The 18,779-nt window shown below is 38.6% G+C and overlaps 1 protein-coding gene across 1 annotated transcript in view; it reads right to left on the bottom strand.

The window, feature by feature from the left end:
• Positions 1-107: 107 nt before the first annotated feature.
• Positions 108-18,779, bottom strand: part of KCNK1 (potassium two pore domain channel subfamily K member 1) — a 31,452-nt gene continuing 12,780 nt past the window's right edge. The window contains exons 2-3 of the mRNA XM_054280238.1: positions 5,641-6,036; positions 108-2,714 (exon numbers count right to left, since the gene is read on the bottom strand). Of these exons, the coding sequence (XP_054136213.1) occupies positions 2,455-2,714; positions 5,641-6,036 (656 nt within the window). The 3' untranslated portion in view covers positions 108-2,454. The remainder of the gene's footprint in view (positions 2,715-5,640; positions 6,037-18,779) is intronic.

Here is an 18,779-nt window from a genome sequence, read left to right as displayed (position 1 = left end):
CTGGCATTAACAGAGCCTCCCTGAGCTGAAGAAGGCTAACTAAAGGATGCACAAACGCAGACAGGATTTCTTCAAGGCACACATGCCACTAAAGAAAATACTCCCACTTCATAGTGCAGGCAGGCAAAAGCCAGACTTTTTATTTAATTTTAAAATAACAAATATTAACCTACAATCACAGTATACTGCTCAGTTTATCGCTTCTGCTTTGAATTCTGTGCTTTCATTTCACGTGTCTACATTTTGCATTTGTGTACACGCTGCAAAAGTAAATTTGTATATCATTTAACATCTGTGCATATCCTTTAGAGCTCAATATTACACGGAAATTAAAAGAAATTTTGAATTTTAAGGTACTGAAAACAATCAATAAAGTCCCACAGAAAAAAAATAGTATAAATGTTTCTTATAGTACAGTACTCATAATTTTATGTCAGTGTCATTTTAATGCCATAGTTTTCAAATATTGACTGTATAAAGAGGAGACTAGGGGAAAAAATTATCTAAAATGCTTTTCCTAAGTCTGTTAGACTCTGGTGATTTATGATATATGTACAGTATATAAATACATTTATGTATATATGTACATATATATTGGTTAACATTCATTATAAATAGAACTGTGTTAACCTAAGCAGTAGAAAAATAGCCACTTTCCTGGGAACATGCAAACACAATATGCTCTCATCTAATCTTTAAAACTCAAAACAACCAAAACCTTTAGCTCTGATTTTCTACAAATATAAATTTCAATTGAAGACTTTCAGCTGATTTAACCATAAAGTAAGTTTTTCCAGTAAAGATATAAAAAATTGTTTGAAGCTAGCTATAACTAAGCTCAAACACAGTATATTTTGGGTTATTTACTTTCAAGTATTTTTCCCACGTGCGCTAAATCTAGACACGCTGCATTTGTTTTCTTTACAGTAAATTATTATTCAGCTCTAAACACTAAAAGCCAAATTACAGGCAATCTGGCATGCTTGCACTGCAGGTAAAAGGCTCTCCTCTACACTGTTCCTATGTGGGAGGCTGTCCTATTATGGCTATTTGTGCTCCAGATCTTTTGTTCACTGCAAAGCATTATCAGGATTCCCCTATCATAAGATTCTTAAGGCCAGAAGAGAAAGTACTACAACCACTTAAGTCTTGTCTCATGCTCACTGAAATTCACTCTGAGATCCCTGCATTCAGCACAGTGACTGGTAGCTGGACTAAAACACCTCTGCTGTTACAGTCAAAGAGGTTCCAGCTTCAGAAGTTGAGCAAGATCTTGACTTTTTAGTGACTTTTCCCAAGGGGAAAAAAATTCGGTTCCATCCGAACCAAATGTGACATTTTTCCTTTTTTCTTGCCATACGAAAAACTGAAAAATTGTTTTGCCCTGAAACATTCCCTTCTCCTCCAAAGTGTTCCGAGTACCAGTTAGAAAAGCAAAAGAAGAAACAGGAGCTCTGTCCAAGGTGATGCTGTTTCTGTTCCTCCATGTACCCACCAGCTCAGCAGAGCACACACTGGGCTGGACTGTGGGAGGAACAGCACCGAGTCCTTCTGCTGAGCAGGTTTCAGCCATCTCTTAGCAGAATGCCACAAGCACATGACTGTTCCAGTCACTTGTGGCTTCTGTTGACTTGTTTTCATTCCATTCCATGCAGCTAAACACCCACTCCTGCCCATTTCAGAAGACTGAAATGCATCTGTCTTCCTTCCCTACCATGTCACCTCATCCAGAGCTTTGAGTTGCTTTTGCTATCTCTCAGAAAAGTATTTCATACAAAAAACAAACAGCACAGAAGACCCAAGGCACACTTTCTTCAGGACAACATTTTTCTGGTGATTGGAGGCCCTTTTAAGGAAGTAGGAAATTAAGATGTAAATGGCATGGGCAAAGGAGGGATCGCAGTATTATTTTTTCCTTCCTGGAATAATTGTTTACACCTACAAATTACTGGGTAATAGAGGGATGACCTAGATATTCCCCCTCCACCAGATCTAGAGATATTGCTCTGAAAATGTTTTCCAGATTAAGATCCTAGTTATTGGATTAAAACTGACTATTGTAAGTGCACATCCCAAAATCTGCTGTCAACCAGTTGCAAGATGGGGCATTTAACTCAATGAGCTGGATGTCAGTGAAGGCCTAGTCTCCTAAAGATGTTCAACAAAGTTGCTTGTGCAAGCCTTTCTCTCTGGCATCTCTGAATGTGGTACACCTAAATCCTTACCCTCAACCAAAACGGCCTTATGTTCCCAGCCACATCTTACATTTATTCCCTCTTCCCAGGGTGGCTCCCACATTTTTCCCAGAAGTCTTTTCTATGTCAGAAGTGATAAATCCTTGTTAAAGTAGCACAGTCTTCCAGCTTTTATAATTTGAGAAAAAAATATGAGGCTTTCTATTTCTTATGGTAAGTAGCATAAATGCACCAAAACACTGGTATGGATACCCGTGTATTAATTGTTTAGAGAGCTGTCATTGGAAGTTGGGGATTGGGAATTCACAAAAGGCTCGTTTGCCTTCTGATCGTCCTTCATGGAGGCTGCTTGGTCTGAGATGGAAGAGAAGGAGAGCTGGTCATGTTCCATTATATGCACTTGGTCCTCTTCCTTGTCCTTCTTCACATAAAACAGCTTCCTAAACTTTTTGAGTTCATGGAGTTCACAGAAAGTCTCAAGAACCACCAACATTGCGATAAGGCCCATCAACAGATAACCTGAGTGCAAAAAAAAAAAAAATTTAAAAATTAATTATATTAGCAAACCAGGTAGGGCTGGACCAGTTTCAAACTTGTGACTTTTCTCACCCCTGTCATCTCTGACCATTATGTTAATTTTCTTTATGGCATAATTTCAGAGCTTTGAACTGTGATATCCTTGTTTTTTTTCCTTTACTAATTCTACAACTAGAAGACCCCAGAAAAACAGAAAGAGTAATACTAGTGGCTTCAAATCCCTTACCACTGTGTGAGAAAAAAGCATATGTAAAGGCATTAAAAAAACTGTAATAATAAAAATTTACAACATGCACACTCCCGTACTTACTTAGGACTTTCATGATTAAGTGGCCTTCAAAAGATTTTGATCAAAAGATGGGAAATAAACTTTTACCACAATATTCCTATACATTACAAGCAGAAGTAAAAATATGGGAGCTAATTATGGTTATTGGTTATTCATATCAGTTTAGCAGGAAAAATCACTTACTACTTCATGAAAACTTTGTAATTATTTTCCTCTAAAATTATTAGACATACAACACCCTGAAATACCTGGAAAAACAAAGCAACTAGGAATGTGTACAAACCCAATAAAACGAAAATGAAAAATTAGTGTAAAATTACTCCTGGAATTTGAAAAACCTGGCACAGTTACTCCATCTTTTGGGTGCATTTGCAATGTTTTACTGAGGTACACAAATTACCCAAAACCTGGAAGTCTTATCTAAAACATATTACAAATTACTTCAGCCATGTGCTGACTAGTCAGCTCCCATAGACTGAGACTTTTGGAAATGGAGATTTCTATGACCAGCAGTACGCTGAGCTCTTTTTTTTTATATTCTCCAAACATAAATGTGTATAGTTTAAAGGAAGGTATTAAAATGAATATTTATTAACCTCAGTAATTCATTAGATCCCTACTTCTGATCATTACAGTTCAATGAGGAGCATGACTACTTATTTATTTTATCATTTCAATAAAGTAAATGAAGCAGAAGCTAAGTGTATAACTATTAGCAGAATGCACTCGTCCAAGGGCTGCACACTGGACATTTTTCAACACAAGTGTGCTGAAAAATCAACACAGATTAATGATTATAATTTCCATATGGTCACTGTTCTGTTGCCTAAAGGCATAAATATCTCACCTGTAGTTACAGATTATTCACTGGCAGGAACACTCTCCTTTTCCCTTCAGAAGAACCATTAATCAATTTTTTAATACTGAATACTCATCTAAATCAGCACTACAGCTAAAATTTATTAATTGATTTTAAACTTTATGTCATAACATCAAATGGGAGCTATGCATTAACACAAGGAAGAATGACAAAGCTATATCAATTGAAAAGCATCTATAAATCTGCACTGAGAATTTGTAATTATCTCTGAGACTCAGTCCAGCTGATTGTCACTTGATTTAGAACAGGACTTGAGCTCTTCTAAAAATTCTTGAAAAGCCTGTAGTACTCATTAAGCATTTTCTGATGAAGAAGTCCAAAATATCTTATAGAAAATTTAGGTTCAGGAGAAAACATTCTATTTGGTTCCTTGAATTGCTCACATGAAAGGAAAAATAATAATTTAAAAGTTACAACCTTAAAATCTATTGAAATTAGATATTCTAAGGTCATAACTTTGCCTAAAAGCTACTTTTTCCTTTTCCTTTTAGTATTTTCTTTAATATTTCCTGCAATTTACTTCCTAATTGTTGTACAGCTTGAAAAAGCTTTAATCTGAGCCATAATGTTTTCTTCAGATTTTGAGTTTTCAGAACAGCAAGCCTGTAACAAGGCCTTTGCCATGTGTGACTTTCCATTCACTTCACCACTTAGCATCCCCAAATCAACTCTGCAGATCAGCAGGTTAATAATTTTAAAATACCATTCATAAGATAAACATAACAGGGAGAGGAGGAAATCTGCAACAGCAACAGGGCTGGCAAGATAATAAAACAAAGTGTTCTGTTGGCTAGTTTAGTTCAAGGCCCTGCTTCAAAGAATGAAAAAACCTCTCTTCAGGTAAAACACAAAACCAAGTTTACAGATTCTTTGCCTACATCATGATTGCTGGATGATGCACAGAAGCATAGCTGAATGCAGACCAGCCTAAGAAAAGAACCTGACAGGAAAGGTTTGCTTTGGGTGTTTAGATCTTTTAACTGATGCCTCTGATGACCCAAAGACTGCTCAGGTTGAAGCTGTATGAGAAACTGCCATGTTTCAAAACACTGTCGCTGGAAAATATTGCCCTCAGCATACATTTACTCAGAATACCAAAATAAAGGTAATTTTCTTCTTAAAATCTTCACTTACTTAAAAATCACTGATCATTATGATTTCTTCTGTGTCAAATATAATGAAACAATTTAAATTTAGCATTCACAATCTTTCTTTTCTACCATCTCAGTCTACTTGTGCGTTTTGACAGCTGGTATGTACCAGTGCCAGCTTCAGCTACCTTCTGTTACAACTGGAGTCAGAAGCTTTGATATTCCTCCTTGTTTTCCATGGCTTCTTGACTCATTTCTGTCCACCTGTCATCTAACCTTATGGGATGGCCTTAGGTTACTGGATCGTCTTGGCTCTGTGATGCACTGAAATGTTAGCCCAAGATGCTCTCAACTATTTTAGTAACAATTACATGAGGTTTTTTTTTTTCCTACTATTAATAAGAGAGTAAATATCTATGATTAGAAAAATGGAATTCCTGTTTTAGCTTTTTCTTCCTTAACTATAAAGACTGACCTTACTTAACAGTTTCCTCTTTACAGAGCTACCTAAATTATTGCCCAGTTTGCTACTGACAAAGCATCACTATTCACAGAATGGAGAGGAGAAGTCTGATTGTCAGTTTGATGTTGATTTTTTTATTTTTAATATAAAATGCCTTTTACTTAGCTGGTTAGTTTGACACTTACATGTAATTCCAATTTTATACAGCTCCCGAAATTTTTGATTGTAGCCTTCTCCTGGCACATAGTCTCCGAGACCAATGGTGCTCAGGGAAATGAAACAAAAATAGAATGACTCCAAAAAATTCCAGTCATCTTCCAGGACAGAAAATATTGCTGCTGGGATTAAGAAGAAGCAGGAGACAGTGATGAAGCCGAGGACCATAGCATGGATGATTGCAACGACCTGCTTGGAGAAGCCCCAGCGGATGTGGAAGTAGAGCACGGGGCGCCGGGTGACGTACACGATGATGCGCTGCACCACGGCCGTCAGGAACAGCAGCGTGAACGGGATCCCGATGACCGAGTAGATGATGCAGAAGGCCTTTCCCCCATCAGATAAAGGCACTGTGTGTCCATAACCTGCAACAAAGCACAGCAGGCATGAGCTGAGTGAAAGATAGGAGCTCAGCTGCTGGCCTGATATGGGCTGTATTGAGTGAGAAGAATAAGATGCACTATCAGTAATTCTGAATTCTGCTACTCCTGACAAATGCTGTTCAATGGTCTGTTTTAAGCAGGCAAACAAAACTCAGTAGTAGCCATGAGCAAGTAAACGCAAATATTTTTGTATTTCAAAATTGTGATCATCATTGTATAAATGCTTATTTCAGAGAAGGAAGTAAGGCCTAGTCAGGAGTGGAAGCTTATGCCAGGAAATTTGTATTTGATTCTGGGTTTTCCTGCTCAACTTTTTATTTAGTTTTACAAAGTGATGTAACTTTTCTACCCACCTTGTAAACTGGAACAATACATACTAGAGAAAAATGCTCCTACATCTACAGTAGTAACACACTCCAACACCTTTTGTGAAAATCAATTAAATTACATAGAAGTACTATAATTGACATTCAGAGCTATCTAATTCCATGCCTCCACAGATTATAATCCAACAAAAGGTATCTAAAAGCAGAACAAATATTTTTCACAGCAAAACTCCAAGGATTTAGCCACTGTGGCTAGATTTCTGCCTCACCATTTAGACACCAGGAGGATGAATAGTGCTGCATTCAGAGTACAGGAATAGATCCCCTGCTAGTGCCAGCAGTCCCAATGTCACAAACCTGTGCAATTGTACCGAGTGCAAGTGGCCATGCTGCCAAAGTACACTCTGACAGACAGAATTTGGTTCTAAATGTGAGTCATCATCACAGAAGGGAACAGCAAATCCAACATAAACCAGGAATGCTTTCTTCTGTTTGCCAACCCAGAAAAGAAAAAAGAAAAAAAAAGTATTTTGTTTTCATTGCAGCTAGGAAAAGGAAATCTCTTGAAATTTAGTCTGGGCACCATTTACACTGATATCAAACCAAGCAAGTGCAGACAGGCCCTACCAATTCTGCAGCCCCAGATCAGCCAGCTCATTTGGGTTATATTACTGCTGTACAGCAAGGCATTTTCCAGAGCTACTGCAACTAGCTACCTGGAGCAGCCCAGGCAGAACACACAGTAAATTCAGGGTTATGCTGTTTCTGATTTCTGAAGTGCACTCTGCACCACCCCAGTCTGCCCAGTGCAGCACTAGACCAGACAGACATTCCATGAGGCCTCCTGGGAACTCTCTGCCTGCGCTCCTGTGAAACTGGCTGTTCTGCAAGTCCCTTCAAGTTTTATACGAACAAAAGAGATTTCTTCTCTACTTTGATGGATTTAATAATAGAATCATTACTTTTTAATTTTTCCAGAGGAGTAAATTAAAAATAACATTTCGTTTTCTTAAGATGTACAAAGACACCTCCAGACAATGAGAGACAGGCAAAATGTCTTATCACTACCATGTTCAAAGTCTTGTAGACATGAGGTGTAATTTCTCTGTGTTAGCTAACCCAACAGGAAATTTCAGTTGTACTTGAATTTTAATGATATTATGAATAATTTATCCAAGCTCAGTCTTTTGAGTCCCAGTAAATTGTATTAATTAATGACTTTTTTCCTGCTCACCTTCTGTTTATCTGCTTTGAGATAAGAGGATCAGAACTGCACAGAGCAGTTCAATCAGATTTATGAAATTGTAGACAAGTATTCTACTCTGTGCCTAATAATGCAGGAGGTTTGACTGGCATTTCTGACTACTGCCAAGGTGAGGCTTTCTTGGCCCTGTCTATCAGAAGTCTTGGATCTTACATCCCCCAGGGCATATCCCATCACTTAATGTTTGAAACTATGGCTGAGCATGATTTTATCCACACTCATTTCCATGTGACACTTTACTGCCCGGTTGCCATGGGGCTCTTCCACCATCCTTACTGCCTTAATTAATGTTGTGTATTTAGTAAACTTAGTTGCTTCCCTCTTCCAGGTATTTAGAAATAAGTAAAACAGCACAAGCCCAACACGTCTACAAGGAACACCACCTGTGACACTCCCTAATGAACAAACCAGTCCTTCAAGAACTAACCACTTCTCCTACTCTGTTTGCTACCTTTACATATCTCAGGCTATGTGGGGAAGTGGAGAAGAAAAGGATTTCTATTTTTGCCCAGCCTGCAACTGCTTTTATGTAACTTTTCTTGACAAACTTAAGTGTCAAGCAAGTTGCCTATAATCTTAGTTATCACTGTACAAAAGACATTAAAACACCCCAAACCAACACAGCTACACTTTAAAAGAGAGGAAATTACAGATCCAAGGCCCAAGATACTCCATTGTCTGGTTTCAGACACTTGGGCTCCTTTGCTTCCCATCTCTGTTCCTGCACCTGTTTGTACTTCAGACTGTGTCCTCTTCAGGAAGGTGTGTGTGTCCATTCTCCTTTTTCAGTGGAAACAACCATGATCAGAAGCATTACAGTCGCAATCCTAAGGTATCATTTTTGCTATGAGGAAAGGATGCTCACCAAAAGGGAACTACTTATGAAGATATGTTTTTATTCCATCAAGGGCACTTGCTATGGTTGACCAGAATTAAATCATCAATGCAGCCTGTCTGATAACTGTATTATTGATTATGAAAAAACCAAGATTTATTGAATGCTATATTTTCATACGGTATAATGAAAATATCAGATAACAATCACCCATTTAAAAGCACTGACCCTTGAAAAATCAAACCCTCAGAAAACTTGGCCAAGCACTGCTACTCACAGTGACACTAGAGATAAAGGATATCACTTAAAAAAAAAAAAAAGGAAAAGAATTCATCTAAGACCAGCAAAATTTGCCTAATAAGTACCAATGATCTATCTAGCTCAATGTGTTGAGATGGACCATACTGGATTGATTACACAAAGAGCAAAACTCCACAAGATGTTGACAGTTGAGTTTCACTTCTGTTCACATATGGGGATTTTTTCCTTAAAAATTTCTTACAGCTTGGAGGATTGCTACTATTATAAGCTTATATAAATATAGAAAATGTCTTTAGCAGTTCTGACGTAATTCTGAAGGTTGTCACAAAAGTGAAAACATACATACAAAAGTGTTTAGTTTTAGAAATAATTTAAAATACTTATATATTTTTACATTTACTGTGGTGCTGAGTTATACACATCAATGATGTATTCAATAAAAAAATTTTCCTCTTGCTGTACTTCAAGTTAGAATTCTGCTCTTACATCTTTCTAAAAAGGCTCAGTCATGACTTTTCTACACTTCTCAGTATGTTGTATACCTCTTGTTCAAGTTCCCCTTTCAGTTATTTTGTCTTCTGTCTTAGCTGTTGACTAATTGCTCCTGTTAGATCACTCTGTAGGTAAATACATAGAATTGGCCATTATATTCCAGGTAAGATATATTTTCTCCCTTCATTTTTATACACACCATTGGACTTTGTTCTCCAGAGTCTCTAGGTAGCTTCCAACAATGTCTCCAATGCATTACAGCCTGTATCAAACCTAGCACTGCCTTTAAGCATTTCACACTCTTCTGTCCTCTCTCAGCTTGGCACTTGTTGGCAGGGGGTGTTTTTCCCTCCCATCCTTCTCGGGCACTGCTTTGACCAATCTAAGCAGTTGTGTATCATCACTGCTTTGTCTCTTTATAGTTCAGTCTCTCCTGTAGCTCATTAACGAGCTCTTCTGTGTGTTCAGAGGCAGTGGCTGCCTTACAGGTTTTTCAGGACCCTGAACTGAGCATTTAGTGCCAGACTGCAGAGGTGCCATGGTTCTGTGTTGTAATAACCCAGCCTAGACTTCCACACAAATGTCCAGATGATGCCCCAAAAGGTGGATATTTGAATGGTGGAGATGGATCTTACATCAAGTGAGGCAAGTAACAGACAAACAGAACTGCTACAGCCCACAGAAAGCTTCCCTCAGCCAGCCTCTCCCAGGCTGTGGGGATGAAGCCTGGCAGGTGTGTACCAGGTTCCAGCACTGCCTCTCTCTTCCACTGCCTATTCATAGTTTAGAGGTACTATTCATTCTACGACAGGTTTTGTCAAGCCACAGCTCCCTCTGGCCCCAGGTGACCTGCTGCAACACCACCAGCCCTGTGCAGCACCTGAGATTGTCAGGGCATGGAGAGGGTTATGTTCAGCACATCCAGTGTCCTCCCCAACACACCCATTCAGATGGCAGAATCACACCACGCAGCGTAACGCAGCAAGTGTGCTCATCCCTTTGCTGGTCTGAGTCAGTGTCCTTGAAGAGAAGTCAGACCTTTAAATCAGCTCATAATCTCAAAATGCCCCAATAAATTAAGTGCATCATGTACTATGTATTTTAAAGTTATGCAAAAATCTTTAATTCATTCCAAGCATAACATGACTCACTGGAGTATGATGAAGATGGTCATTGATAATATTTACATAATTTCTAGACTTTCATTTTATAAGCCTTTGACATTTTCCACTGTGTTTAACAGTGAAATACATCCTTCTTTATAACTGGTCAATTATCTTCCAAGACGAAAAGGAAATGTCAGGTGATGGTAGATCTGTGTAGTAAGAGAGATCACCCTGGTTGCTGCTATGCTTTTCCTTGCTATAGAAAATAATTGTTTGAGACCTAGTTTTATGAAGAAAGATGTATTTCATTGTTAAACTTATTGTGCTACCAAACTGGAAACACTCTGGAAAAGTTCCCTAACACCGTTTTGCTAAACAAATCAGGGAACCTGGATTTCTAGCCAGGCTGAAATACGCCACCCTCCATTGCAGAAATGAGGAGGAAAAATTCCACTGTGACAGGCATTTCTATGCAGAGGAAATCCATTTGGAAATTACATTTTGCTGTCTCCTCGGTTGAGTTAATGAAACTGATTTTGTGTGCATTAGAGGAGGGAAGAGGAAGAAGTGCTGTAAACCAAAATTGATGAAATAATCATGAAGGAGAAGAATAGGACAGAGAAGAGAAGGAGAAGGAGAAGGAGAAGGAGAAGGAGAAGGAGGAGATTTTGAAACCTAGTCCATTTCACAAATAAAAGCTTACTATACAGCTCTCAAAGACTTGCACTGGCACAATTAGAGACGTGATGAAGGGTGTGGCAAAAACCTCTTAAACCAGTTTTGCCACTAAAGAAAACAGTCATTAGGTTCATTCTCACACCACACCAGTAAGCATGATTTAAAAGTGATTTAGATTTCAAGCTGAGCTGATTTAGTATGGTGCTGATCCAGCTCTCTTGAATAATAATATACCCCTCAAACTTCACTAGAATAAAAGTAGTAAAACAGTATTTAAATTAATGTAATCATGAAGACTACATCTTCTTCACAGCAATATCTCACCCCAACCACTTGTCAGAATAGAATTGTTTTGTTTTGCCAATTTCTAGAATGAAGGGGCTTCTTCCAAAAGTACAAACCAAGCAACCAAAACTCTAAAGAGATTCCAACTGATTTACATGCATCTCCTATGTGGTTTTGATTCCTTCTGCTCTCTGCTGCCACTAGTTATCAGAGCCAAAGACTGCTAATTCTTCAGAATCAATGTCCTGCAGCTAGGTTTGACTGTGGAAAGGACTGTGTTCATATAATCAACTCACAAAGGTCACCTGCTGCACCAAGAAAAGATGAAATGGCTTTTAACGCAGTCAGTTTAGTAATAAATACTAAATACTAAGTAAATACTCATATGAGCAATTTGGCTGATTGTCAGAAATATCTGAACCAAAGAAACAAGGCATGGATATATTTGCTTCTATGGTCCAAGCCAGTTTCAAAACCAGTGTCTACCAGAACAGCTGTATGTCAGAACATTTTTATCTTGCAAAGCATCCAAAATCTGCCTTGTCTGTTCCTGCACAAGAAGCAATATTACACTTACCCAAAGAAACTGCATCCACAGATGCTGGGAAAGGGGGATGCTAATGAATCCAACTGGGGAGAATGTTTGTATGAGGACAAGGATACTTTCACACTTTATTCATATTAATATGAAGAAGAACAGGTTACTCTACAGTCTTATGTTTAGTATTGTTTAAACTGCCTGTGGATTTGTACCAGTGCTAGCAAACCACTGATGTTCACTTCCTGTTCTTATACATTCTGCGTTGGCCTAATAAGTGGTGTAACAATGGATTTACTGTGTATGGACATGCCACATATCCTCATTCAGAAATCATGGTGATCAGTAATAATAATAAAAAAATCCAAAATATTACTACTTTGGATTAATTAATAATAATACAAAAAATCCAAAATACTACTACTCTGGAAGCAAGACTAGTAATACTTCCAATTTCCTACTGAGTATGTTCTCAGTTGCCTAAAAAGCCTTCCTGCAATAAGCCCATCCCACCTCTGACTTCCTGGGGAGTCCTACATGAAGAGACAACAAAGGCTCTCACTGACTTGGACTTTTGAACAGAGTGGCACTTCTGGTGGAAAATAATTACCCATACAAAAAATACATAAAAAATTTAGCAAATATTTTGTGTTTATATGATTTTTAGATAAATGTAGTAAGCCTATAGAATTTAACATGTAAGTATTTAAAACTAAACTAAAACAAATGAGAAAGTATTTTTGTATCCTGTAATAATTCAGTTATTTAATACTTATTGTGCTACCAAAGCAGAATGAATATATCTCCTTGTCCTCAAAATGTTGAACTTAAGTAAAAAAATACTAGCTAGCCAGTGAACATGAATGGAAAGGTGGAAAAGAATGATCTGACAGGGGCAGTGTGCAACATAGCAGCATCCATATGCCACCTGCAATATTAGTCCCTAACTTACTCTCTCAGGTATTCATATACACTGGTGAGCTCCCCACAAAACCTTTCTTCTCCAGGCTCAGCAGTCCCAGTCACTCCCAACCCTCACAGGAGAGATGCTCCAGTCCCTTCATCCCTTAGTAGCTCTTGGATGGACTGTCCAGCAGCTCTCTGGGTTTTTTTGCACTGGGGGGTGCAGAACTGGAGCCAGCCCTTCAGGAGTGGCCTCACCAGTGCTGAGTAGAGGGGAAGGATCATCTCCCTCCCTGCTGGCAGCACTCCAGGTGCAGCCCAGGATAACATCAGCCCTCTCTGCCATCTGGGCGTGCTGCTGGCTCACCTGCCCCCATTAATTATGCAATGAAAACTGAAAATGTTTTAAGCCTTTTCAAATGAGTCAAACAAGTAGGATCAGAATAAGGCCATACATTATGTATCAATAATTTTCTTAACTAGAGAAAAATTACTGAACCATTTATTTACAACAAGAAGTCCTGTATCTTTTTTGCTATTGTAAGATCATTTACATTTGCCTAGAGAGATACATGCTGTCATTTCAATCAGCAAGAGAAAATCTACAGTCAGTGCAGGAGGATTCCTGGACACTACATATTTATAGATGGTAATTTACTATTCAAAACATTATCATCTTGATACTCTTCACATACCAGCAAGGCAGCAGGAGAAACTGTAAAATGTCATGATAAAGAAAATGTTTTTGTATTGGGCTTGTGAGCAAAACTTTAGAACATGAAAATAGTTTGGTTGCAACAGGAGCTTAGATCTTATATCTGAAAGTCATGAAAAAAGTAGTATTTGATCATATTACTTAAGAGGTCAGATATCTGCCAATTCCTGCGCAAAATCAATTATTTTGACCACTGGAATGCAAAGTATAGACATAGGAAAAAAGAAAAAAGGGACAAAAAAATTTGCACGGTCATCTTGTTAACATTAGTATTGTATCACAATAAGTATTGATCCATAGTGCAGAACACTTGGTAGCATGTACCTAAATTCAAGATTATATTTAGGGAAGCCAGGGTTTACTTCAGATTTGCTCTACTCTGTTCACAAATACTGTAAGCCCAAAAATAGCTGAGGTACTCTTTACTGCTTCATGTTGTTTAATTAGAAAGAAGTCCAGTCTACACGCTCCAAAACTGTTCCACAAGGGTGAACCAAAGCAGGAAGTCAAAATCATCTGTAGTGCACTCTTGATCTGAACCCAAGCAGAGGGCCAAGAAATAGGCAGACTTCAGCTCTCTTCAGAATTTGAAGATGAATTCAGTGCTTCCCTAACATCAGCTCCTCCAATGGTAATCCACAGCAGAGGTATGCCAGACTGGCTTAATTTCACAGCTCCCCATACTTCTCTGATAGGCTCCAGATTTCTGGAGGAAAGACTTTCAGTTATTGTTTCTGAATTTCCATCATAGCTCAGTAAGATGAACAACAACAGTATTACACGTCTGTGAGGCTACCTGAACCCCAGGTCACCTGGTAATGCACAAGAACACTCTGTTAATTAAAGGGAAACTAAATACAACTCTGAGCCAAACCAAACAAATTGCTTGTATTTCCCAATTCTCATTTTCTGTCATCAGAAAGACCATCCTTGTTTCTCTCACACCACCACGCAAGGAAAGGCACACCTACAGTCTGATGGGAATTGCAAATGGCACCAAGCTGTACTATTTTGTCCATTTACACTCACTGCTGTTTTAGACAGTATTTGCCCACAGCAAGTAAGTGAAAAACATCACAACCCTACAGCAGCGATGCTAATGATGAAGTGATTCCCATATCAGCAGTTAAGATGTGGGGGGGTGTGTGCAAGGAAGGACTTGTTACTAGAGCAGCATAACAGCAGATGGTTCCACTGCACAGGAACCAAATGGAGGCATAAGATTAAGTACAGAAATCAGTATCTCCCCCCCACATCTGAGATGATTATTATGAGTGTTTGGTACAGTATTATCTCTTCTCAACAAAAGTATCAGAGGGAAACACAGCTCAACAGACAGTAACTTTAACTGGAAAATGATAGCACTCTTTCCTGCCACCACCCAACACTGGGTTTTGCTCATCTTGCCTGGATAGATGATGTATAACCAAAATGGGTATTATCAACCCAAGGGAACTGTTACACCCTTCCAGCAGAGCCTACATGAAAACACACATTCCTTGCCACCAGAAAGATGTCTACCATGTGTGAGACAGGGCTCCAGGTGAGGCACATTTGCCATTCCAGGGCTAGTAAATATGCCTGTATAAAAAACATGTTCCCTGCAGGAAGACTTGTGCTCTCCAGGCACTCAGACAGCAGGCAAAGCTTTCCCACTTTCCCTGCAAGAGAAGATATTTTCAAACCCTGCCTGTCAGCTACGTGGCTCCCATCAGACTGCCTGTTGAGGAACTCCTTTTTGTTGGGATATGCTAAACTTCCAGCCTGTCATGCAGTCTGTGTGGGCTGGACCCATGCTCCCACAGAGCCCTGACAACTTCAGTCATGTTTTTTGGATGTGTCATTAAAGATTTCCTGTCCTCTGTGTGCTTCACAGTGAGCTGCAGGGCAGGAGCAAAGACTAAATGTGAGCGGCTTCAGCAGGCAGAGGTCTGCTAAACCTCTGTGCCAAAGCATTCAGGCTTTACTTCTATCACAGATGATAGTCAAGAGGTATGCATGAATTTCCAGGTCTGCCATTTGGGTTTGTGTTTCTTCTTTTCTTTTTTTTTTTTTTTTAAGCTAACAGCACTTTTCTTTTTTTTTTTTTTTTGAAGCTCAAAATCTTTATACTGGAAATTGGTTCCTCTTAGTGTCATCCTGGATTTAAGATCCTATAAGGGTTTAGTTGCAATCCAACCAGGATCGATCTGGTGTTGGGCTATTTTTCCCCCCAGAGAACTCTTAATAACGGCACATTTCTAGAAATACTTATCTAAAACACAAACATCACATCTTTAGATCTGCCTCTAGCAAAGATTTAGCATAAATAAACAAACTCTTATCTTGTTTCAACAATTCTTTTCTGTTACCTCAGATTCATTTTCCAATGGAGAAAGAAGTAAAAATTACAAAAGTCTGTTGAATAAAACTCAACCAACAGGTCAAAAGCAAGGTGAGACTTCCTGAGGGCTACTCTGAGAATCCAGCCAGGAAAATTCCAATTATTCTTTTATTGGTTTACTTGCCCGCTAGGCAACAGATGGTCAAAAATCTGTATCAAAGTAGGGGCTCCAACAGACTACTTTATTAGTGAGGTATCCTAATAGAACAAACTACCTAAGTCTCAGAAACTTAAATTTGCTAAAAGAGAAATGTGAGGGAGTTTTATTAGGAAATTTTAACTTGTAGTCCTCTGAAACATTAGAAAACAAGATGAGATTTTTGCACTGGAATGTTCAGAATGTGTGTGCAGCAGCATTCCCATATTAATAGATTTTCAAAGCCACTGATCATCAAGATTAACAAGCAGTCAAAGAAACAAGTCCTTTAAAAACCTTGCTAAGAACTTCAATACCAACTTCAAGGTATTGAAAGGGGTTGTTATGGTTTAACCTGAGGTGGCAGTTAAGTACCATACAGCTGTTTGCTCACTCCTCCCTCATGGTGGGGAGGAGAATTAGGAACAAAAAGTAAAACTTACGGGTTGAGATAATAAATTTTAGCAATTGAAACAAAGTGAAGTACAATAACAATAATAATAATGACAATAATTATAATGAAAAGGAGAATGAAAGGAATAAAAGCCAAGACAGACAAAAGAAGTGCACACAATTGCTCATGACGTGCTGGCTGATGTCCATGCCATCCCCATGCAGCAATTGGTCTCTACCAGCCAACTTCCCCCAGTTCATACACTGGGCACCACGCTCTATGGCATGGAATATCCCTTCGGACAGTTTAGGCCAGGTGCCCTGGCCATGAGCCCTCACAGCTCCTTGTGCACCTGCTCCCAGGCAGATCACGGGAAACTGAAAAGTCCTTGACCTGGGGCAAGCACTACTGAGCAACAACTGAAATTTCAGTGTGTTATCAACCTTCCTCTCATAGTCAATACAGAACAGAGCACTGTACCAGCTACTAAGGAGAAAATGAACTCGATCCCAGCTGAAAGCCGGGCAGAGTACAAGCCTTTTTACAGTTCTTCCTGAGGTTCACATCCTGAAATATTCAAAGTAGGACAAAAAGAGCTTAACATGGACAATGTTTTGGCAGAGATAAAATGTCATTAATGATTAGACTTAGCCAGCAGCTTGTCCACAATATTGATCTTCTCATTTCTCATGTTGATTCAGAAAAACAACACTATGAGGATTTCACCTTGACTGCAGCATAGAAGTAGTATATTTCACACAACAGATCTTACACCTCTAGATTTTGTCTGTAATTCCAAAAGTCTGCACACCTATGGAGAAATTCCTTTTAGTAGCTAAGACACATTTAGCATCTAAATGGCAGTGAGCCTCAGAGGACACACACTTTCTGAACAGACTGAGAGAAGATGGATCTTTTTACAAAAAAGGTCTGGAACCACAGATTCATTCCGTGCTGCAACTTTGTCTTTCCACAGCCCCTCTAATTTTAATGTAACAGGTTTTCAAGTTCTATCAATTACTTCAGCTTTCTACCACTTGAAAGACCTTGTGTATGCATGGTGTACCACAGGGATGTGCCAGGTGCTACTGCTGAACCCAGCACCTGTGCACTGTAGTGCTGTGCTTGAAGCCTGGTACAGTTCACTAGAAAAGAGATTTCTAAAAATTTATAATTCACACCTGTTACCATCCCAAATGCACCCTGGGATGTGTCAAAAGCTTTGAATGTGTTGCAGTGGCACTTACTGCAGCATTTTAATCACATTTCCAGTTACTGAAGAATACCTAGTCTTGCAAACTTAATTTCTCGCATTGAAATGAGCCACAATTTTTCTTCCTACCATCTGGAAATAAAAAGAAACAACCAGCTGCAAATTAGTAGGCTCTCCACCTCCACTCTGAAACAAAGATTGCTTTATTGCGCCATCAGAAATTACAGAGCATGAAAACAGTGAAGGAAACTTGTATTGTGGGCAGTAAGGAATTATCCCACAACATTAAAAAATTAGGCCATTTCACGCTGTGGAGTTAAATTCAAATCTGTAAGCAGCATCTTTGCATTAAAATGCAACCTCATGTAGAAGAAACTGTTATCTACTAGATGCAGCAGGGGAATAGGAATATTTACTTCTAATCTTGTTATTGATTTGACATCTGGAACTCAGGGAAATTACAAGCATCAACTCCCTTGTTTGGCAGAGAAAGACACATAGTTCTTGCCTATTTTTGTAAGATATTTCAATATTTCATATATAAGTCAGTCACCATAATGTACTTGAATGTGGATATCTTCTGTTTCAATAGCTATTTCTCAGAAACATAAAGATTTTAACAACACATAATGCCAAACAGAAGCAAAACAATTTAACACAAATAGGAAAAAATCACTAAAGCAACTAAAACCACACAGAACTGAAGTGCATCACACTCCACTTTCATGCAAGCATGTTCCATCTGGAATAATAAATCATGAGACAATACTTACATAAGGACCAAAGTGAGATACCTTTACAGATGAGATGACTTATTCAAAACTCTAAATTACAGTCCTAAATATGATGCTTGATGATACTCTCACATCTGAATACAGTCAAGCTGAATATATTCACCATTTCAAGCTCAAAATAGAACACAAATTTGCAAAACTCAATGGGGGAATTCCTCAACTGTTGTGAGAACTAGTTAACTGAACCATAAACAGATTTTATAGATACATTAGTCCTATTCAATTACTCACACATTTAAGACATCCCACATAGCAAACAATAATCGTGGGAAACACAAATTTGATTAGTTACACTGGAATAAGGACAAATGGGATAATCACAGCCCTGTATGTCCTATCACTAAATAAAGGGAAACGAAAAGAACTGTGGTTGCACATACGATTTATGTTCACAAGCAGATG

This window comes from Melozone crissalis, unplaced genomic scaffold (genome assembly GCF_028551555.1).
Source record: "Melozone crissalis strain CALT ecotype California unplaced genomic scaffold, PUWL_Pcris_2 ptg000027l_1, whole genome shotgun sequence".
In the NCBI taxonomy this organism is placed as follows: Eukaryota; Metazoa; Chordata; class Aves; order Passeriformes; family Passerellidae; genus Melozone; species Melozone crissalis.
This window is presented reverse-complemented; position numbering and strand designations above follow the sequence as displayed.